Source organism: Seriola lalandi, unplaced genomic scaffold (genome assembly GCF_002814215.2).
Source record: "Seriola lalandi dorsalis isolate HSWRI2012SDOR001 ecotype SW California unplaced genomic scaffold, Sedor1 jcf7180002054901, whole genome shotgun sequence".
NCBI classification, from domain to species: Eukaryota; Metazoa; Chordata; class Actinopteri; order Carangiformes; family Carangidae; genus Seriola; species Seriola lalandi.
Window position 1 is genome coordinate 7,383,682 of NW_019525453.1, and position 23,299 is coordinate 7,406,980.

General features: G+C 40.4%; 1 protein-coding gene across 1 annotated transcript in view; it reads right to left on the reverse strand.

The window, feature by feature from the left end:
• Nucleotides 1-23,299, reverse strand: part of igf2r (insulin-like growth factor 2 receptor) — a 48,983-nt gene that overhangs the window by 13,640 nt on the left and 12,044 nt on the right. Inside the window, exons 4-33 of the mRNA XM_023430081.2 lie at nucleotides 20,551-20,649; nucleotides 19,566-19,698; nucleotides 18,742-18,853; nucleotides 18,351-18,459; nucleotides 18,017-18,176; nucleotides 16,434-16,623; nucleotides 15,508-15,611; nucleotides 14,635-14,799; nucleotides 13,720-13,863; nucleotides 13,212-13,367; nucleotides 12,932-13,069; nucleotides 11,463-11,610; nucleotides 10,867-11,035; nucleotides 10,558-10,673; nucleotides 10,320-10,473; nucleotides 9,404-9,580; nucleotides 9,209-9,304; nucleotides 9,019-9,120; nucleotides 8,091-8,253; nucleotides 7,464-7,640; nucleotides 7,004-7,150; nucleotides 6,056-6,234; nucleotides 5,218-5,305; nucleotides 4,844-5,053; nucleotides 4,604-4,734; nucleotides 3,641-3,744; nucleotides 2,746-2,879; nucleotides 1,780-1,976; nucleotides 1,112-1,238; nucleotides 759-890 (exon numbers count right to left, since the gene is read on the reverse strand). Coding sequence (XP_023285849.1) covers nucleotides 759-890; nucleotides 1,112-1,238; nucleotides 1,780-1,976; nucleotides 2,746-2,879; nucleotides 3,641-3,744; nucleotides 4,604-4,734; nucleotides 4,844-5,053; nucleotides 5,218-5,305; nucleotides 6,056-6,234; nucleotides 7,004-7,150; nucleotides 7,464-7,640; nucleotides 8,091-8,253; nucleotides 9,019-9,120; nucleotides 9,209-9,304; nucleotides 9,404-9,580; nucleotides 10,320-10,473; nucleotides 10,558-10,673; nucleotides 10,867-11,035; nucleotides 11,463-11,610; nucleotides 12,932-13,069; nucleotides 13,212-13,367; nucleotides 13,720-13,863; nucleotides 14,635-14,799; nucleotides 15,508-15,611; nucleotides 16,434-16,623; nucleotides 18,017-18,176; nucleotides 18,351-18,459; nucleotides 18,742-18,853; nucleotides 19,566-19,698; nucleotides 20,551-20,649 — 4,261 coding nt within the window. The remainder of the gene's footprint in view (nucleotides 1-758; nucleotides 891-1,111; nucleotides 1,239-1,779; nucleotides 1,977-2,745; nucleotides 2,880-3,640; nucleotides 3,745-4,603; nucleotides 4,735-4,843; nucleotides 5,054-5,217; nucleotides 5,306-6,055; nucleotides 6,235-7,003; nucleotides 7,151-7,463; nucleotides 7,641-8,090; nucleotides 8,254-9,018; nucleotides 9,121-9,208; nucleotides 9,305-9,403; nucleotides 9,581-10,319; nucleotides 10,474-10,557; nucleotides 10,674-10,866; nucleotides 11,036-11,462; nucleotides 11,611-12,931; nucleotides 13,070-13,211; nucleotides 13,368-13,719; nucleotides 13,864-14,634; nucleotides 14,800-15,507; nucleotides 15,612-16,433; nucleotides 16,624-18,016; nucleotides 18,177-18,350; nucleotides 18,460-18,741; nucleotides 18,854-19,565; nucleotides 19,699-20,550; nucleotides 20,650-23,299) is intronic.

The window sequence follows — 23,299 nt, forward strand, 5'->3', positions numbered from 1 at the left end:
ATAGTTGGAATTACATATTCAGACTTGATGAGCAGCCTTGGCCGAGGGTTGTGCTCCGTCAGTGAATTTGTCAGTTTACTGTGCATCATCTACTACACCCTGGTAAACCAGCAGTCAATCATTTAGGCTTTCAGGTCTCTCATTATGTTCCCTCAGGTGCTGTGTGATGCAGTTGACAAACAGCCGTGACGCATGTTCTCAGTGTTACATAATCCATCCACATGCGTGAGCAACACAAAACATTAATCCATCCCCCATGTTAAAGAATGTGATTTGTGATAGAGTTTTTTTTTCAGTTTGGCTTGATGTTGTTACCTCCACAAAAACATTTTTTTCTCTACTCTGCTTTTTCTCAGTTTTATAATGTTAAAATAAGGATTAAACAGCTTCTCATAGTGCAAATATCCTCATCAAAACTCCCACAGGAATGAATGATTGTGGGTTTCCCTGCACACATAGAGTAGTTTTCACTACGCAGCTTTAGTCTATAAAACTCCCACTGAAAATCAATGGAGCAGGAAGCTGCACCAGTCAGAACCACAGGGTAGATCTGAAGTGTTAACATGATGTCATTTGCAGTTTCTGTTCATTGAAACGTGATAAAAACTTTATTCCAGTACACTAATGCAATGTGTATAATTTAGCCTACTGTTCTATTTGAGCACACGATGTAGGTGATAACGTGGTGTTTGTTTTCTACGTCAGTCTAAATAATAAACACCTAAAAGATGCAGGGTCACTTGGGTGGGCGCACGTACCGGTATCAGGGCTGCATTTGTCGTTGGCCGCGTTTCCACAGATGTTCATGTGGAACGTCTTCCTCTGGTCCTGATGATCGGCGACGGTGTAACCACCTTCCTTCGTCAGGGCGTTCAGGTCAAACAAATGACCTGGGGGACAAAAGTTCAACATGAGACACTTTTAAAGGTCCCATTTTATACAAATACTAATACTCCTCTCTTCCTCTACATCCCCATACACTCCACTAACAACTACTGAGCTCTTTCACTCCACAGTTTTCCAGTTTCTATTGTCCCCAGACAGTAAAATGATATAACATACAGGTAACAGGTATGTGAATATACGGTGTGTACAGAGCAGAGTGTCTGACCTGTAGCTGGGTTGGTGACCCTGCAGTTGTCATGCTGAGTGCTGTTTAGAGGGCAGGCAGCAGCTGTCAACCACAGGAAGGTGTAGACACACTCCTCGAGGGCAGAGATCAGAGTGGGCCGGGAGTCCTGGATGGGGGACAGGAACACACACAGTTTTGCTATTTATGTTTTTATTCACATAAACACACAGTATTTATTCCAAGTGTTACACCTGTCTCTACGAGAATGGTGTAGTAACATTCTGAGCTAAGCAAAACATTAAGAACAATGTAGAAGCATTAAGTTAATTCCTAAAGTCCTGCACCACCCTGGAATTTTAACTTCACTTGAACCATGTCCAACTCATTTAGCTGAGCCCAGAGCAGACCTGGCAGTTCACTGCATTTTTCAGTGTAACCTAATATTAATATATTTTGATATTATCTAATATTATCTCATCTTGACTAAAAGCTCATATAAAACAAATCATATTCAAATATTAAGATACAGACTTGCAGCATTTAGACAAACACGATAAAAGCCTTAATACCCAAACTAATTTGATCATGTTACTGGGTGAAGCAGGTTTGCTGCATGTTCTACAGTCTCAAATTCTTACTACAGGAGTTTCATGTTTCTGTCCAACCCTAACGTATCATGTCTGTTACTTGCAGAGTGTATCCCTCACCACTCTGTCTTTGTCACACTTGAAGCGGATGATGCTGCTCTTGGTGCGGTGTCCGTCAGGGCAGGCCTCGCCACTGGTGTACTGCAGCACCAGGATACTTCCATCCCACGTGGGACCAGAGTCCACCTGCCCCAGACTCATATATTCATCTCCGTCCTTGACACAGGACGCCGCACTGGAGGGACACTTCCATGAACCTTACAAGAGGAGCAGAGGGTCAACTTTGGATTTTTATTGCATTTATTTATTTAATAAATTTTTTTCGGGCTTTTTGTGCCTTTATTGATAGTGCAGTAGAGAGAGACAGGAAATGGGGAGGCAGAAAGAGGGGGAATGACATGCAGCGAGGACTGTAGCCTCTACACATGGGGCGGATGCCCATCCAACTGAGCTAATCGACGCCCCTATTGCATTTATTTTTAAAAATGTAACTTTTATTATAACATTAAGAGGAACTGAAAGGCAGTGAAATGACTAAATCATAAGGATGAGCAAAGAAAATTCAGTTTCAAAATGAACTATTGCAAATCGAATTACAGATAAGTAAATAAACAATCCAGCTCATTCTGGCTGTTTCTGTTTTTACTTTTCCACACTGCAATATTTAAACTAATCTGCCAATCAAACAGCACAGAATGGTTATTACTGAACACCAGCAAAGCTTATGTTAACTTGGTGAGGAAAACACTGCTTTTCCAATAACTTCTTCACATTAAAAGCATTCCGCCGGTTCACCAGTGGAAAGCTTTTAATGTGGAAAGCTTTAGTTTGCATCAGAAGTAGCTTAACACAACTTCAATACAGCTGCAAGCAATCAGTAAAGAGTAAAATAAGGCTGAACTTCTCAAAGTACAGACAGTGACAATAGAAACACGTTACTATGGCTTGGCACAAAGCAGATACCGCTATTAAAATCCTATTACAAGCTAAAGTATAAGTTTATGCTTAAGTAAAGAACACACTGACCTCCCTGCTGCACCAGCGACCTGCAGACATTGATGTAGAATCGTTTCTTCGTGTCCACATCGGAGGTCTCCACCTCCCAGTTCTGAGAGTCCATAGCCAGAGAGGAGAGGTCGTACGAGTGGCCCTGACCATCACTGAGGAAACATCCAGACAAACAGAGGGTGGAAAGTCAATATTACACATGTTCAAGGTTTAAACAGATTCCTAAACAGCTACTTTTCTGTTCATGTTTTAATGCTGATCATTACATTGTCATTGCTGTCTGGTCAAATAGAGACATTTTTTTGTTTAATTTTAGTGCAACCATATGCTAATCTTCCAGCTGTGGATCATAGTGTAACTCTGATGCTTGGTGCAGATAAAGACTAAAAACAAATACTTATGTATAAGTATCTGTCCTGATTCATTACCTCACAATTAAAAAACAATCCAAGTGTCACTGGAGGAGATGAATTCTAAGGTTAGGATTAGGGTTAGTAGATGGATCCTCCAAAAACACACAGAAACATATGAATGGGGAAACCTGTGGCTTCCAGTTACAATTGTTTTGAGAAAATGTTTACAGAAAATAAGATCAAATATATTTTTATCCAAGCGTTAATCATAAATGAATAGCTGCTGCTAATAAACTGCTGTATGTCTGTGTCCTATAGCTTGTACTGTCTTTGTTTATACAAACTGTTGCTTATAGTATTTTGATTAATCTAGGTAATAAATGTTACTCTGCATAATGTACAATGCTGAAGAGGACAAGTACACATACAGTTTAAGTAAAATGAGAAACACCTGGATGAGAAATGAGCATAAAAAAGGTGGGAAGGAAGGGAAAAAGGAGGGAGAGGAAGGGGGAAAAAAAGGAGGAAGGAGCAAGAGGAGGATGGAGGAGGGTTGTTACTTGTAGGAGCAGCTGGTGGTTTTGACTGGGACGCAGGCCAGAGCGGTGGGCCAGTTGAACAGGTAGGTGCAGTCTGAAGTCTCCTTGATGAACGCTGGTTCTCCCTTAACAAGTGAAGCAGCAAAACACACAAACAATAAGTCAGCACCACTAAAGGGCTGGGATGCACTTCTGTGACTTATGTAAGGAAACACTGAACTAACAGAATGAGACTTTTGGAGGGAAAGAAAGATCCACATTTGCCGTCAGATGAGATACTGATGCTGACATCCGTTGTGTGCATGTTGCCTGTGTTGCTCTCTCTCTCTCTCTCCCTGTGTTTATGGTGCTTGGTTTGGTCTGGATCATATTCTCTGTACATGTTTACAATCTAGCTATTCTGTAATTTTACTATGTTGGTTTATTCTATACACAGGACATGTCTTGACATCTCTGTCTGTGCCTCTCCTGTTGCTCATCCTAAGATTTCTTCCATTTTTTGGGGGAGATTTTTTGTGAACTGTGGATCGAATGATAGAGGGTGTCATATCATGCACAGATTGTTTAAAAAAATATATTATTGTTATATATAAATAAAACTGATTTGACTTAACACTGCCAGCCTAGGTTGGTCAAAAGTTCAAAAATGACTTCCAACTTCCCCTTTATCTAGTTAGCTATCAAGCTAGTCACCAATAATCATCCCCAACTGCTCCAGTGCACCAACACTGCTAAAACTACACAAATACAAAGATCTGGATCTACTACAATGTGTATTGTTTAATTTTTTACAATATATGCACAGAGAGCTGATCGGGTCACATTCATTTTTAGTGTAAACAAACAACAAAATGTTACTTTTCCATCACCTTACCCCACGTACAAATTTCTTATGAGGTCTGCATCGAAATTTCTAACAGTCATTTATATCAGCAGCTGTGGGATCAGCTGATTTTCTGTCTGTGTGTTTATGTGTAAACTCACAGGATGCTTGTCTGGGTGGCAGGAGAAGTAAATCTCTGTTGATCTTTGGTATATCTTGTGACAGGTCTCTCCGTTGGTGTAGTTCAGGATGAGCTGGTCTCCCACGTAGCTCAGGACCTGGTTGGCCATTCCTGCAATAATACACACATGAGAAAACACACACAGACACAAAGGAGATAAATACAAGAACAATGACACAAATACTAAATAATAGATCAGGACATCCAGCGAATTCCATACCTGCAATCTTGTGGTTGTCTCCATCGGCCTGGCAGGAGGAGACCAAGTCGCTGCCCGTGTCTTTGTGGGTGCAGACGCCTCTCTTGAGTCCCTCGCAGATCGACAGATGGTAGGTGTATTTACCACTCGGGACGGGGTAATCTCTTCCCTTCAGAGAGCTCAGGTTGAACTCGTAGCCACTCTGTGGGTCACGAACCCGGCATTCGTCACCTGGGAGAAGAAGTTAGGACAATGACCAAACATGCACACGTGTCACGTACACTTGTTCATGTCACATTTTCAAATATCAGTATTAAATAATCGCACAAATAGCTGCAGTTTTCTCCTTAAAATACTGGTGTCCACATTTCTTATCACATTGTCACTGTTTTTACCTTGAGACTTCCTGATAGGGCAGGCCTCAGATGTCCTCCAGATGAACACATATTCACAGGCATCTTTACGGTCAAACATCGGGGAGCCCTACGAATACAGACACACACAGACGAAAAGACATTAAAGTGCCGCATCATCAGTGATGATGTCTGGTGCAAGCTGTTCAGGTATATATAAATATGGGCGGGTAGATACTAACTTGCCCTCTCAAGTAGCAGTATATTCAAATAGGAAGGTTAAGTGAAAATGGAACTGAGAATAACTGCAAACTGAGCTCAGCTTTGATGTTAAAACGCTTCCATGTGCTGGGATAAGGACAGACTTTGATGTATAACTGTTTCAGGCTGGTATACAAATTAAACCAGATGACAAAAAATGAGATTCTAACCTTTATACACCTGTTGGTCTATTTTCTTCTGTTTTACACACATAACTAACCAACACCAACATGTGAAGTTTAAGTTTAAGTTCAGCATCTCAGATCATTTGTTTTTAATTCTTACATATATGTGTATGATCTGCAGTTATTTTACAGACAGTAAGACAGAAAGATAGAAAGTTATTGTATACTGGGCTCTGAGCAGGATACCTACACCCCTTATTGCACCTGAATACCTCCTGTGTAAACGCTGATGAAGGACTGAAGCCACTGTTGCTGCTTTCACTACACAGCCTAGGAGCAAACCATCTCTAAGAGCACTGACAGTCATATCGTGATGATCTGATTAGTTTATCTACCTGTATACAGCAACATTCCTGTGGAAACACAATCACCTCTGATAACACTGGACAGTGGGGAGGGGTGGGGAGGGTCACAGTGGGAGTTCTGATACTCACCGGATTGTCATCACACTCTAAGATGATGCGTGTTGAGTAGCGGGATGAGGGTCCACACAGATCCCCGTTCTGGTACGTGATGCTGATGGAGCCGCTCTCGGCTACCTGCGGCGTGGACTGGACGTATCCCAGGTTGTAACTTTTCCCATCAATCAGACCACAAGCACCCAAAGGACCCACTGCAGAGAAGAAAATAACAAATAACTTCAGTGAGTGGAAAAATATTACAACAATTTCCCTTTGATCTTAACTGAAATCTTGACCTCATTCTGCAGCGTGTCTGGACTGTCCTACTGTGATTCTTAATCTCAAGAACCTTGTGATATAAATTTGAACTGAAAAATCTGGGCTTTATAATAGTTTCTGATACATATGAAAAATCACACATAATGTAATCCAACTGATGAGCCAGTTATTTTCATTATTGATTAATCTGCTTATTATTTTCTCATCAGTTGTTCAGTCTAGAACAAAGCAAAAAATGCCCATAATAACTTCTGAGGGCCCAAAGGGACGTCCTTAAGTTTCTTGATTTATCTGAGCCGCTCTCAAAAACCCCCAAATATTTCATTTACAATCATATATAAAACCAAGAAGCAAATCTTCAGATCTGAGAAGCAAATATTTGGTGTTTATGCTTAAAAATGACTGAAATGTTTCATGGATTGTTAAAACAGTTCATGATTCCTTTCCTCTAGATCGAATAATCAACTTATCATTGCAGCTCTTCATGTGTAAAATAATAATGTGAACAATTTTGTTAGTCATTCATAACTGCAAGAACGAAAAGCCCAAACTCTCACTTCCTCTGTGTTTAATTCCCCATATTTTCATTAGATTTTATTTATCTATTTATTCATTTTATCTAATATCATCACAACCCCATGTGAGTTGAAACGTCTTATTTACTGTGTGCACAGTATACGTGGGTACACTGACTGTACTGACCTGGGCAGCCGTCCACGGGGGGGAGAGGTTTGCAGACATTGATGTAAAAGCGACGTGATTTAACCGTATCTGTATCTATGGCGATCCAGGGGCTGTCCTCTCCATTCCGGATGAGGTGACTCAGGTCGTACTTGTTACCATGGGTGTCTGGAGGTAATAGAGAGGGTAGGTAGTATAAGGGGGTCTAGTGTTAGTTTGGTGCTTGTATATTTACAAATGGTTTCATTCAATAAACAAAAAGCTTTCTAATTCTTAACCACACCTTGTTTATAGTCAATTTAATCAGAAGCAAAGTCAAAAATCAGAGAAAAAAGAAAACAAAAATCTGCAGACACTATATACAGTAGCTCACAGTTCACTGCTCAAACTTTCACATACATGTACACGAAGCTTTGTGTGTGTGTGTGTGTGTGTGTGTATTTGTGACTGTGTGTGTGCGTGTGTGTGTGTGCGTCCATACCACTAAACTCGCAGTCCACTGGAGCGGGGATGCAGGCCAGAGCGGTGGAGAACTCAAAGAGGACGTCGTGGACCACACGGTTCGGCAGAGAGCTCATGTCCTCTCGCAGTAGTTTCAATGATCCAGGGTGAGAGTTTGGATCACACACAAAGTTAATGGTGAAGGTGTCGCGAGTGGCTGAGGAAAAGATGAAATAATGTGCACAGTCAAGAAAATGTTTAGATCTTAAAAAGTAGAAGAAGCAGTTGAACAAGAATTTATGCTTTTATTTATTTTTGTGCAGAGATAGCGCACCTTCATTTATGTTTACCAGGAGTTTTGATTCAGACTGTTGCAACTGTAATTTGATTGGTTCAATATTTATAGTCGGAGAATAATTCCAACCATCACACAATGAGTTAACCAGCTGTTCTGAGGTTAGAGGACTTCCTGTTGCTGCAAGTTTTAACTCTCTGGTTATTTACCATCAACACAATTGGAACAATGAAAAGAGAGACAACTAACACCAGCTATCTCTGTAACTGTGAAGCAGCCTGTACCTCAGTTCATGATTTGCTGTTAAAAACCAGCTGCACAAAGAGAACCACTGAACACTCTACGTTCCTGTGATTTTTACATCCTCGTTACCTGTGGGATCGTCCAGGGGTCCTTTGTACGTTAGTTTGAGCAGGCCATCGGTGGAGTACTGCAGGGTCTTCTCCACCCCCACCGGGCTGGAGGGATGCCCATCTTCCAGCTCACAGCCAGCCATGCCCTGTCCACACTCGGCCGCATCTGAGCAGATGTTCACCTGCAGGGCGGTAAATAACAGAGATTTTACTTTTGTTGTTGTCTCAAAAGTCTCAAAAAATATGATAAAAAAAAAACTACATAAGAGAAGAGGAACAGTTAGGACAAATACAAAAACACAACAGCAGATTAACTTAAAACTACAAAGGAAATTCAAAACCTTTTGACGGACTCAGCAAAAAGCAAACAATACAAGCTAATTACCTGCAGGGCTTTTCTGATACACTGTGGCGTTTAGTGTTTTTTAAAGTTAAGCTCAAGCTATTTCAGAGATAAAACAATTTCTGAACTCATCAATTTGTTGATCGAAAAAAAAGTTTATCGGGCAATATTTGGATAATCAATTAATGCTTTAAGTCATCTTTCAAGGAAAACTGATGTTTCCAGTTTCTCAAATGTAAATATTTGCTGCATATCCTTCTCTTCTGACCTGGGCTCCACGCAAACTCGAATACTCAGTTTTCACTGTTCTCTGAAGTTTTACAAACTAAACAATTAATTAATTAAGAAAATAATTAACAGATTAATGTATAATGATGAAGTAATATTTTTTATGTCAAATAGTGTGTATCAACAACACAGTTTTTGTTTATTAAACATTAAAATCCCACACTTCACTGGTGTGAGCAACAACACAGATGATCAGAGCTGGGTTAAAACATGTGAGCAGTTCACACAGACAGTCAACATCAGAGCACAAACACATTCAAACAACACGAGAGCTGCATTTTGAGGATATTATTCACTATCAACATGTCTGCATTACCAGGAAGTCCTTCCCATTTCCTTGAGTCTTGTATCCAGTGTTTGAAGCCAAAGGCTGAAGGTTGAACTCAAAGCCAGTGTTGGGATCCACAACAGCACAGCTCTGAGGATGTCAACACAGAAAAACTATTTGTTAATATTTCAGATTAAATGTCAGAGATAAGAATATGTTGTCATATAGGTGAACTCACAGTGTTCTTGGTGGTGCTGATGGCGCAGGCCGCCCTGGTCTCCCACATGAAGTTGGCAGTACAGTTCTGGAACATGAGGAACCGCGGGCCCATGGCCTGCACATGTGAGGGGACACAAACACAGATTTACACGTGTGAAACGTTCAGTGTAAACAAGCTGAATTCCACTTTAATGCCTGAACTCTGTTCACTTACCAGAGTTCCTCTGGAGCAGACCAGGTGGATGCGTGTTGTGTACGTGAGCTTCTGGCCTTCGGAAATGCAGACAGAGCCGTCTGTGAACTCCAGCAGCAGCTGGTCCCGGCTCTCAATGATCGGCCCTCGCTTGGAAATACCCATGTTACTGACTGATACGACTTCCTTAAGAGAGTCCTGAGGACACAAGATGAAACAAGGGTTCAAACTGATACTAAATTTCATATCACAGAATACTTCTGCATCCACTGGCAGATAGTTGTCATTTAGATGGATACAGTGATCACGTAATTATAAAAACAAGTGGGCAAAGTAGCAAATAGTAGGTCCAAGGTTTGTACAGAGATTTTTTTTTTGTACATATCATATCTTTGTGTATTGGGCTTTAATTGAAGCAGTTCCTAAATGGCAGACTGCCATACATAACAGCTTTGTGAAATTCAATATTAAACGTTTGAGCAAGCGATTTAATTATAACACTTTGTGGTCATTTCTGAGGAATTTAAACAACGAAAATGTTTGTGTTGTTGGCCGGCTATCCTGCTGACTCCTTGTCTGATATGTCTGACAAGCAGATGCAATTCTGCAGGCTTTGCCATCTTAAAGGTCCAATAGTGTATGAAGGTCTCTGTCCATGTGTTGTTTGATTATAAAGCAGGTCTAAGTTCTATATTAATACTGTGAAAGTATCAAAGCGCTCAGTCCACAGAGAAATGCACAACTGCTTCAAATAAAACACAAGTAGTATAAAATATGGGACCTTTTAAAGATGCACTAGGCAAGACCTTTATGCAAAAATGGAGCTCAAGACACATTTTCCAGTTGTTTTTTTGTTTTTTTTTTAGATTTGTCAAATCTCATTTTGTCAGTCAAAATGTTGAATTAGCTACCTCTCAGTTCCTTAGCTGTTACTGACCTGCTGGGATATGTACTTCATCTGGCAGACGGACGCATCGCGGGCACAGCCTGGCACAGCTTTGATGGGACGGCATATGTTGATGTAGTACTTCTTCAGGTTCTTAGTGTCAGACAAATCCATGGCCTGCCAGTTGCTACTGGAGCGAGACAGGCTGGAGACAAAACGATGAAGAGCAGGTTGGAACAACATCTAAAATGCCTCTTAACATACTGTGGCACATGCAGACATGCTTTACCTGGATAAGTCGTATTGCTCAAGACTTTTGGGATCTGTCACCAAACACTCATGAGGCCTTTCAGGACATGCGTAGGATGTATACCAGCGGAAGTTATATGTGTAATTGTCTTCAACCTGGATTCATAAAGACAATATTTAAACGTGTTCGTTTATAGCTCATAAAAACAGGATTACAAAGACAATGTAAAACTGTTTAAAAAGTGCAGATATGCACTGTCAAAAATGGGAACAAATACACCATAAAGTATCCAGAACGTGCAGAGACACAGTTGAAACAATAAAAGGAAAGAGGAAGGGAGGAGTTTACCTGGAATTCTGGGTTTCCAACTCCAGCTTCTGGGTCACAGAGGAAGGAGATGTGAGTGGATCTGAGCGTGTGTTCTTTGTTGTTGTACTGGGAGCCGTTACTGTAGGTGAGCTGGATCAGGCCGTCGTAGTAAGACAGGCGAGAGTTTGCTTCCCCGAGACTCCAGGAACTGAAGAGGAAACGCAGACGGAAAAAATATAATAAGGCTCAAGTCACAATAACATCCATGAGAGGAATACAATTAAATGAGCTATCTGTATGTTAACAGCTAATTTAAATGTATTTTACATCACATTTCCCTTTGTTTCTTTTCTAAGGTATACATTAGATTTGGGTTGTATCTTCAGAGATGCTTTGAACAAATTGCCAAGTCCCTTGAAAACTGTGAGCAAATGTACTGAGAAGAACTGCTGCTGTTTTAAAGACAAAGGTTGGTTGCACCAAATATTCCTTTGATTTAGGTTTTTTTTTCTGTTTACTGCACTTTGTTAATTATTACATAAAAACTACGCACACACACATAGTATATGGTTATGCTTAGTTGTAGTAATTTGTGAATTTGTATGTCCTCTTTTATGCCCACGGCTCCTTCTTACCTCTTTTCGACCTGGCACGCTCCGGACTTCTCAGGACAGTCGGCAGCTTTGACGGGGCCACAAACATTGATGAAGTAGTCGTAGTTTCCACTGGTCAGGTTGTAGAAGCCGTCGTGTTTGGTGAGAGATGACAAGCTGAAAGAGAACCCTGTGGAGCAGCACAGGTTAGACACAGAGGAGGATTAAAGTCGAGTCAAAGCAGCAAGTCAACTCTCATCAGTGTTTGGTCTGCTGGTGATGGCAGCTCAAGTAACCTCTTGAATGATTCACATGTGAGCTCAACAACTCTCCTGGGATATAAAAGGTGAAACCTATAGAGGTGAAAATGCCTGGAACTCCCCAGCAGGTGGTAGAGTTGAGAAAGCCTCTTGGACAAGTGATGAAAAGTCCTTACAGCAAGTGTAATAAATGTGTTTGAAACAAAAAATAGGAATTATGGATTTCAAACAGTATGGTTTCCTTAAAAGCTATATTCTGTAGGTTTTTATCTCTCACATGTAAAATCTGAGAGCAGAGCATGACAAGTTGGATTTGAGCTTTTAAACTCTGGCTATGTAACATCAGGCGACTTCCAGTTGTGGTCTGAGCTTTTTTCAACTGTCAGAAACGCTGTGTGAGCATGATATGAGGTTAACAGTCAAACATGTGTATATGTGTCCTGTTGAAAGCTGGTGGCCAAAAGTGTTAATGAAAGTAGATCTGAAATGATTAGATAATTCATCTACTGAGAGAAAATGAATTTCCCAGCAAAAGCAATGGTCAGAGCTAAAAATGAGAGGCCCATTATGCGGCTGTTACTGTGTGGATTTGTGCTTTTGCTTGTTTTCCATGAAGAATGAATTTTTCATAAAAGCGTAATAACTTTATGCACTTTTTAATTCAGACAAAGCAGAGCGCCTCCAACCCTGCAACTACTTTGATGATAAATTGATAGTTTAAGTCATTTATCAAGCAGAAATGGAAAACATCCCCTGGGCCCAGCTTCACAAATGTGAGGATATGCTGCTTTTCTCTGTTTTATATATATATAGTAAATTATATATATTTTGGTTTTCTACTGTTGGTCAGATTACACAAGACTGCTGAAGACCGTGTGCTTTATGAAATTCGGACAGGCATTTTTCACTATTTTCCAACATTTTATAAACCAAACAATTACTCAGTGATTTGAGAAGGTGACTGACTGATTAATAGATGATGAAAATAACTGTTCGGTTCTTTCAAGATCTCAGAAAGTGATAAAGCAGCTGCAGAAAACAACAAGCAGAATTCAAAACCGGGACTGAACTCTACAAAAATATCTCCCTCTGAGATTTGTTTTGTGCTTAACCACTAATACACATTCCCCATGAACCTTGTTGCGTCTTTTTCTTCTCTGCTGGGTTTTTCTTTAAAACATTGATCAGTTAAAAACCATGTTGATCAAACTTGTGTGAGTGTGTGTGTGTGTGTGTGTGTGTGTGTCGTACCAGCCTGAGGGTCCTCCACTTTGCAGTTGTCTCCCTGTGTTTTCGAGAGGACGCAGGCAGCAGCAGTGTACCACTCCAGTTCATACACACATCCATCAGATGAAACGGTACGAAGGACAGGAGCACTCTCGAGATCTCCTGCGAGGAAACAAGGAGGAGGAGGGGGAGGAGGGGGGGGGAAGGAGCAGCAGGACACAGATAGATTCAAATGTCTGAAAACATTATAGAGAGAAATCTATTCAACCTAATTACCCACTTCTCATGTCTCTGTTCAACCTACCTGGTTTACACTTTAGGGTCAGGATAGTTTGGATCCTCTTCTTTTTATTGGGGCAAAAACTTCCATCAGTGTACACCAGTCTGATGTCATTCCCTATTTTTGTCTTCTGGGGAGATGAGAGGAAGCTGCCCAGGCTGATGGGCCCACGATCCTTATCTGAAGACAGACACACAAATCAACAAATCACACTGGTCAGGTTTATTATAATAAAGAATTATCTCATCCATTGCAGAGGTGGTGGCTCTTTAATGTATTTTTAATATTCTTAATTCATTTACCACACCCTCCCCCTTAGTTACATTGGTACAAACTGGAATAAATGTTTTAGTTGAACTTGGTTTTCAATGTGAGAAACAGGAACATGTTGAAAAACTGAATATTCTGTTTACAACTGTATTTTTTGTTACAAATAATAAATGAATAAATATTACAATAATTAGAAGGAAAAACTAAAATAAACAAACAAACAAAGAAAAACAGAAACCCCCATCCTTGAGAAGACTCTTACCGATGGCACAGATGGAGGCGTTCACCGGGCAGCCGGCGGCGCCGCCTGTCTGGACGACTTTGTGACAGACGTTCAGGTAGAAACGTGAATCCGGCTTTGGAGAGTTGGCGTCCACCACCTCCCAATTCCCACTGACATCTGAGCCTGAAGCAGCACAGACGCACAGAGGAAGGTGATTTTCAGACCCAGTGGTTCAAACAAATACATGAGCATCAGGAAGCAACTCACCGAGTTGAAATTAAATAATAGAAGTAATATTTAAATGTTTATATTACTGAAGCCCAGTTCAGACTGGATTTATTTCTCTAAGGCAGGTGGGTTGATTTTAACATTACCTGTGTGAGTGCTCATGTAGGTGGGTCATTTCTTCACCTCAAATTAGGAGCATTAAAAGCTGCAGAATGAGCTATTAGCAGTTCCTGTTTGCAATTTACCCATGGACGTATCCAGATGAAACCCTGGTAAGTTCTTTGTATTTTTTCTATGATTTTAAGAGGGTTTATAGACATTTACTGGCAATGGACATTGGCGATAATGATATCCTCAGTAAGTGGAAGTCACACTGAATCCTCCAACTGTTTAATCCCAACTGAACAGAGTTTACACATACCTACAATCTTCAATATATTATAATAAATACATTATCGAAGGTCATTATATCAGGTTTATATTAGGTGGATTTGGTTTAAATGGGGTTTAATTATTACAATTGATTATGATTATTATGATGTGTAGAGCCCTTTGTTAAAGAAAAAGAAACATGTCCCTGATCAGATTTTAAATTTGTGATTTTCCTCTAATCTCAAAGCCGTTAATAAATCAGTCAGCTAAAATAAAATGTGGAGTGAGTATAACTAGCAAGAGATCTTGACGCTCACAGTCAGATGATGTGATAAACTGAGCTGTTGAACTCACCGGGGTATCTTGTTAGAGGTGAAAGGTCGTAGTGTTTGTTTCCATCTCTGACCCGACACAGCAGATCCTCCTTCTCCTTGACACAGGCGAAGGCCGTCTCCCAATCAAAGTAATAAGTGCAGTCCGTCTCGCCCGCAAACACCGGGTTCCCTCGGCCACTGTTGGCTGCAGGTAAGAAATAAGGCAAACCACAGCAGGATGAATAAGGTCGAAGTTATGACATGATTCACCTGTCTGACATTGACCTGTTTGGAATCTACACAAGGTGATAGTAAAAATCCACGAATGATTGAGTCACCACATGAAAAGTTAAAAGTCTTGAGTCTGAAGGAAAGGTTTCTCAAGAAGCTAAAAATGGTGACATATACAGGATATTGCACATTAATACAGGAAACTCTGCCCAAGAAGAAAACTACACACGTTACGTTGCATTGTCTCTTATTATGACCCGTATATGTAAGATCCTTTGGCTCAATGAGTTTCATTTTGAAAATGTTAAAACAAGGAGATGAAATTCAGATTTATTGCAGAGACATGATTCATTTTATCAGTGGTGTCTGAGATATTTTGCAAAATGTGCAAATTGCATGATACCAGCCTGTGTTGCTGTCTGCCACCTGCAGAGGTCAAAATTCCAGCAACACTTGTAGCATGACAAACTATTTCATATTTAGTTGTAATACAGCACAAATATTTGTGGATTTTTGACCTCGTGACTATTTTTCTTCTCCTTGCACCTTGGAAGGGAAGCTGAGCCAGACATCGATGCTCTGGTTCTCGTTAGCACCACCAGATGACGCCAGTGGAAAGAATTTAATCCTGTTGTTGTTAAGAAAAGTGTCAACTGAAAATCATGATGGAGGAGAATCTCACATGCATTCTTGTTGCACTCAAAGTTGATGATGGTCATTCTCTGGAAGCCGGTGGAGCATCTGTCACCGTCTGGGTAGATCAGAGTCAAATCTCCATCTGAGTAACTGCAGAGGAGAAAAACACGGGGAGGAACAGGGTTGGAAGATAAGAGATTTAACAAATCTTAAGTGATTAAGCAGCGGCCAAGTGTTAATGATGTGAAACTGTTACATGGGTTATTGCTGGGAAAACACCCATTTGTTGATAATAGAGAAAAAATATATCAACCTCCACCTCAATGCTCACTAAGTAAGAGGATATCTGAAACTGTATTTTATCAATTTTATCTCAATTATGAGCAGTTCACGATCAGCTCTGTGAAAGTGTTTGTGTAGCTGGTTAAAATGTAAATCTATCAGATCAGGGGGGCAAAGTGGAGAGATAGACAGGAAGGTTAGGGGAGAGAGAAGGGATGACATGCAAGCTCGATGGAACACACTCCACCAGCTGACCAGGAACAGGATCACAAACAGGAAACAAGAGAAATGTCTCCTTTTGAGTAACAGCCTGTTTTATGTCTTTTACTGTGGTGATAAAATCATCAAACACAGTGGAACAGTAGCACAAATTTACAAGAGTCATAAAGCCAGTGAACCAACTCAGTAATATTAGTAACACTGCAGTATCTAGCTAAACTTTGCTAACGTTAGCCACCATAAGCTACTGGTCATAACAGAACAAACCTGTAGCAGCAAAACCGAGAACTTAAAGTAGAAATGCAATGTAACCTTTAATGTGAAAATGCTGATGTGACAGTTCCTGCTCCCACTGTTGTTAATTATTATCACCATGTACTTGTGACACAGGGCGTATCTGTGCAGACAAGAGTGAACACAAACAAAGGCTTGACTTCAACGCGCGCACACAAACACAGCCACACAGATTACCGTAACGTCTGGTTCACGTGTCTCCCCGCCACCTTCTTCACGTCTCCGTTCTTCTTCACCTGGCAGGACGATATGGACGGGTCGTCGCCACATTCTTTGTTGTGGATCTGTCCACACACGTTCAGGTAGTAGACGTAGCTTTCAGCCCCGTCACTGGACTCAGAATGTGCATAGTATGGATGGTCTGTAGCTGCACACAACGACACAAAATAACATTCGGTCTGACTTATTTCTCCAATGACTAATGATCACCATGTCCATGAAGGTTAAGTATGACTGTAATCACTACTACTATGGATGTCTTTTAGAATACTGGAACAGTTGTTGCAAGTCTTTTGTCTTGTCATGTCTTTTCATGTAACTATCAGCCATAAAGCGAACACACACTTTACAGTGTCATTCATGTTTTGTTATGGTTGTGTGAGATAGTTGTTCGGTGTTTGTGTGGCCAAGACGGTGTCCAGTTGTAACTAGCGATGGATCGCCATGACTGAGACTCCTGTAGTGAATAGTGGTCTCCAGCAAATGTTTCTGCTCTGTGTTCAGTTTCAATGCTGAATGAAGAGGATATCCTGTAGTCACATGGTGTATTGGGGCACAGGACTTCACTGCCTCATAGTATTTCTTCTGTGCAAGCTCGTCACAATATGATGCTACAGTTAAGAAAATGATTTGCTTAGCTTAGCACAAAATAATAATAATAATTATGATAATACCAGCTTCTCTAAAACACATTAATGTGTTGAAACTTATTTGTTTAATCTGTATAGAAAACTAAAGTGTAAAAACAAGCTATAATGTCTGAGCTTTAGAGAGATCACATGAAAAGACCAATAAAACGTGGACCTTTTCCTTTAAACATAACAGATATGGGCAAAATCTGTGAAAAAAATGACCTTCAATATGAAACTAACAGTATCTGGCTTTAAAAATTCACATACACTTACATTAACACATTGAGATGCAGTACTTCTAGTTAAGCATTAACCTGTGGCCTCCATCAGGTCAAACACAGGTTGTGTATGGACTGTGGCAGTAAGTTTTTCTATTCCTATTCCTAAGACTGAGCTGACAAAATCAGGAAGGTCAGTACAGTTTACTCATAAAGCTACTTCCTCTTACTGGGATAAAAAAAGCAGCACTATGAGCCAATAATTCTTGGAGGTTAAATGTGTCAGTGTGGATAATAATAGAGAAGCAATATTTGAACTTTATTTTTTTTTTAAAAAAGAAAAAAAATGTAGGTTGGGTTAATGTACCACTACTTGGCTCGCTGTGTTTTCTGCCAATGGAGTTGGCCCTTGTAGTTCCAGCCTTGTAAAAACCAGTTTGAGGAATGAGGATGTGTTTGCAAACAGACAGTAGTTTGACTGCTACTCATTTCCCTGTGGGGTTTTATAATGGTATAAAAACATGAAGTTAGAGCGTCTGTCTCACATTCAACTCTTTCCCCCTCCACACTGCTCTGCCGTCTGACTGTATTCTTTGAGAACAGCAGGTTTCTCATTACGAGGAGAAATGTCACCAGGTCAACGGTGAAAACACTGGGCAGAGGTCCCGGCTTTAGAGGAACAAACACTTACAGCCCATGGTGAGAGGCGTCAGGTCTATGGAGATGTCGTGCTGATCGCTGGTCAGTTTGCAGGTGTGGCTCTCCAGGTAGTCTCTGTGACAAGCGTATTCAGTCACCCACACCACCTCATAACGACAGTTCAGCTCTGCTGTCATCTTCGGAGTGCTACCCTGTGATGGAACCAAGGATCGCTTTTAGTAAAAGTAAAGGAGACCTCAGTCATATTTCAGTAGTTTAGCATGAACCATAGGTTAAAACAGAAAGATATAACAAAGTATTTGCAAGTGATGAAATGTATAAATGTTTTCTGTGTATATTCATCTATATGAATGTGTATAACCTACCGAATGTCTGCTTGATGGACAGGTGAAGGTGATGGTGACGGCAGGATGGTGACCCTTACAGATGGCTGGAGGAGACGAATCAGCACTCAGCTCATACTGTAACCTCAGACTAGACAGGAGAGGAGACAGGAAGGAAACATAGCTTTTCATTTATTAAAAGTTTATTCCTCTTTTTATAAAAAGTTACTACACAGACATTTAAGACATGGATGTTTGACACAAGCCCTAATGAAAACACAGTCTCTTAAACAAATCACCAAACAGAAATCGTGGACGCTCTGACAGTCATGGAACCTTTTTAAGAAAACGTTCTTCAATCAAAGCTCTAGCTGTCCCACAGATTTCTACAGGCTGTTTGCAGACAGCAGTTAACATTCATTTAAGGAAGTACCTGTCGCTGTCCACCAGCTCCAGTGCTTTGGTGGGGTAGCCCATGTTGTAGGAGCCGTCACTGGTGACCAGACAAGCTGCAGAGCCCTCTGGACAGGATTTGTCTGGATGGTCTGAAAGAGGAGGAGATGACGGACAAGACGACGATCTTTGTTTATACAAGGAAATGAGCTTGGAGGGCTGGTAACGCACAGTGCATCACATTGAACACACACAAACTTAACATGTAAAATTCTACTCCACTATTAAAACAAGCTGATTACAGATTATAATGGATGTTTTGACAGCAGCCATGTGGAACTGTTCAATCTGAAAAACAGTCAGCCAAAATGTCTGACATGCCAGAGATCCAGGTAACCGTCCACCAGTCAGATTATTGATCATTCAGGTGATTAATCAGACTGCCTGATGTGCCTCAAACAGCAGGTTAAACAAGAGCTGATCTGGCAGAAATTCTGCCCAACTCTAAAATTAGTCATGGGCGATCAATTAGGGGCTAAAATGGGGCCAAACCCACTTAGTTTCTGAACAACAGGAGGTAGAGAGTGATGTACAAAAAGACAATTCAATTTCAGCTGGCTGTGCACTTTGAAACTTCATTTTCTTTTCTTCTTCTGTGGTGTCTCTATTGTCCAACTCGCCACTGAAGATGACGACTTTTAGTTGACGCCTCTTGTTGGAATCAAATTCAACCGTTTCCCAGTTGAATAAAAAAAATTACGCCCACACATACCCACAACTCTCATACTGATAAATGTTGAATGCAATCAGACATCCATTTACTAAGTCATTTATCCATCCATCCACCCTCCCTCAGGTGCTCACTGAGACTGCGGCAGATGTTGATGTAGAAGTCGATGCTGTCGTCACCGTCGTCCACCAGATATCCATCGCTCAGTTTGATCAGAGGGTTCAGGTCGTGCTTTTTGCCGTCCGAGTCAAAGGCGTAGCAGGGCACCTGGACACACAGGAAGTAGGTTCATACTGCAACACTGACATATTACTCACAGATATTATAATGCTGACATATTGTCAGAATCACTCGATGTTACACTCATACACAGAAAATGGAGAATTATGGTAGAAATTATATGTTTAAGCAGTTAAAAGTAAAGAAAACTCCTCCTTAGTGTGGCTGTTCAAATGTTCTACATGTTGGGACGTTTGCATACACACAACATGGTTCTTTGCAGGTTGATTTGCTCCTGGTTTATGTGCAAATTCTCACTTAATGTAGTAACTGGTAGGGCTACAACTAAGTGATTTCAATACTTCAATTCAGAGAACTTCACAAGCTCTAAATTGATTTAGGCACCAGCATTTTCCTGTTACAGGAGATATATCGTGGTTTTTTTTCTATTCATTAAATCAACTATTTCATGGAAGAACAAACATTTTTAAAAACAAATCCCAGTCTATTAATATACAAATTTATAAAAACTAAAAATGCTCATAAATTGATTTTCATCTGACAAACAAAAATCTTTAAGCTATTTCACACAACAGCTCATACATGAATTCATTTCACACATTCTTTCACTTCTTCCATGCTAAGCTCACATTAACTCGATCAATGTGACGACATGTGACCTGTCCTCTACACTGATAAACAAAACACATGACTTTAACTCTGTACATCGTCACAGGAGTGGGAGGAAAGCTTTTTGTTGCCACTTTAACACCTCCTCGGCTCAATGTCTTGCACATACCACACCAAAACCTTCACAGATACACCAACAGTTTCATTCTTACACACAGAAACCCTCTGGTAACTGAGTCATCCCCTAAAATCAGATTCTCCACCACATACCTCTTTGTGTGGCTTGAATTTATCTTTCTTACAGGCGGTGTAGGTCCTCCACTCAAAGTAATGCACACACTGAGAAACAGCGACGAACTCCGGGGTCCCCTGTGGCACACAAACACAGCAAAATGAGTCAGACAGGTAGTTTCATGTTGATAAGGTTGAGTGGAAGCATTATCATGCTGCGCCGTTCACAGCTCTGTTCTGCAGAGAGGAACAAAGACACTAAACATTTCACAGGATATAAATCACTTCACAAACAGAAATGTGCCAGTGTTTCAGTTATAAAGTAAAACGCTGAGTGTTTATATCCACTTTTAACATACTGTATCTGCTGCATGTGAATATTCAGGGGAACTCAGGGATGTTAATTTGCCTGAAGCTGGTCTCAGGAAGCCTGTGAGGCGTCTTGGATCAAATCAAATCAAGTTTATTTATAAAGCACATTTAAAACAAACAGAGTTGACCAAAGTGCTGTACAATGTAAATCAACAAGAAACACGCAACATAGAAACAGCTCAAATGAGATGCATTAACTATCTCATGGTCTGATGGTCTGAGACAGACATGGAACAGTTTGAATTAAAAACACAAGGGATAAAAGTGAAAGATAAAATCTTTATGGACACTCGAAAGCCAGAGAAAACATGTGGGTTTTAAGATTAGACTTAAAAATGTCCACATAGGCAGGGGAACACTTAATTAAAAGAGGTTAACTGTTCCAAAGTTTTTGGGCAGCTACAGCAAAAGCCCAATCACCCTTTCTGCTCAGCCTCAACCAAGGGACGGCCAGGAGCAGCTGATCTGAAGATCTGAGAGATCTGGGGATGGAGAAGTGGGCAGAGGATCGCAGAGAGCTCAGATCTGACATTGATGATGTTTTTCTGGTCTTGTTGACACCAGGCAAAGTCAACGTTTCTATAAATATTTTACTTTACAGTAACATTTACAGCTGAGCGCTGCCCAGGTCGACCTTAGTCTGCTGCTGCTGCTGCTGCTGCTGCTGCTGGAGCAGACGCGGGTTCAGTGCTTGTTCAAGGGCTTCTCAAGAGCATGTGCTCAGAAAAGAGTCTTTTTAATTCCCACTCTTCATCCACATTCAGCCAAATCAGCAACTTTTTTTTGCCACAGGCCAACTTCTGTCTCTTTTGGTGTCTCACAAGACACATTGTGTTTTTACTAACCCAGTTTAGTCATTTCTGGAACGTGAGAACGTTTGCTGAAGTAAACCACCGATTAACATTATGAAGGAATAGAAAAACTATTATTTAAAGAACTATGAATTTCATTTCTCCCTGACAAGACTAAAATGATGACAGTGTTATATATTAAAAAGGTTCCCTGTGGAGTGTTTGACCCTTGTATCACCATGCAGCAATGTTCCCTGTATTGTTTTTCTTGTGCTCTGGTTTCACACTGTTTCCCTCATTTGGTTTTAAAGCACCAACAAAGACGAAGAACACTGCAAGCAAATGAGGAAATATCGTTTGTTAGACCTCAAGGACCACAAACAATATGTGTGGTCCTGGCTATTGGAGGTTTATATCGCATAATTTGTTACTGTTTGTTACGGTTTATGATTAAATCAAGTTAATATACATTATATAGAATAGCATCCAAATGTTTGAGACCAGTCTTCCATGGTAAAGTGGTCTCTGACATTTGGACCCCACTGTCAGTTATTCATAATCGCAATATACAGCATGTAAATCATTACCATGTAGTTCTGATTGTCTAGCAGCAAATATAAGGGTTGCATTGAGAAAAAGACAAATATATTACAGATACTGCATTAAACTGATAAAGTCAATCTGATGTAGAGGTTCTGAATACAAGCTTTTAATTTGTTTAAGTGACATTTATTTGTTTTTCCTCTTCACCAGTCTCTCTCTGGTTGTTAAAGACTCCTCAAAATATTTATAGCAAAATATAAATCATGTCTATAAATGTGCAAAGTGACTAAACAAAAAAGGAAACATTAAATGTCCAGTCTGTACCAGTGGCACATTCCTGCTCAGGCTCATTATTTTTCACAGATCATCTGCACATGACTCCTCACTTCTTCTTATCAGCATGAGATGAGATTTTTTATGAGAAGTCTCATAAAAGCCACTTTCATTTCCCCCACATCAGACTTTGGAAACTGAAAAATCTAGTGCAGATCATCTTCTGTTGGAACATAAAATTCAACAGGAAATGACACGTCAATGTCAACCCACCGCTCAGCCGCATCGTCACACTGACTTTTGACTCAGATGAGCAGGTGACTGTCATTGTCCTACATTGTTTCCACTCAAAGATTCACTTCCTTTCATTCTAGCTGACAGCAGACAGAATTCAATAAACACCAGTTTAGAGAGAAAAGAGAAAAAATTACTAAAACTTCAGTTTATTGAAATTTGAGTCAAATGAAAACTCAAAAATATTTGTCAGGGTTTAATTTCTGTTTCAGTTCCATCACATCAGCCTGGTGTCTGCTGTCTAATGTTTTGGCGAGTCATACTGTGCTGAATATAAAGCGCCGACTAAACGTTTCCTCCGTATTTCACAACAGCTGAAGCGCATATTCATGGTAGAACTACATGTTCAAGTACAATTTATTACTTTGAACCTTTCTAACATGTTCAAAGTGTCAGCTACGATATGCAATAAACTGCATATACAATGGATTTCTGTTGATGAAACCTGATTGCTAGGCCATTTATACCTAAACCAGGCTTCTGACCAGGCCAGGTTCAGTCTATCTCAGTTTGTA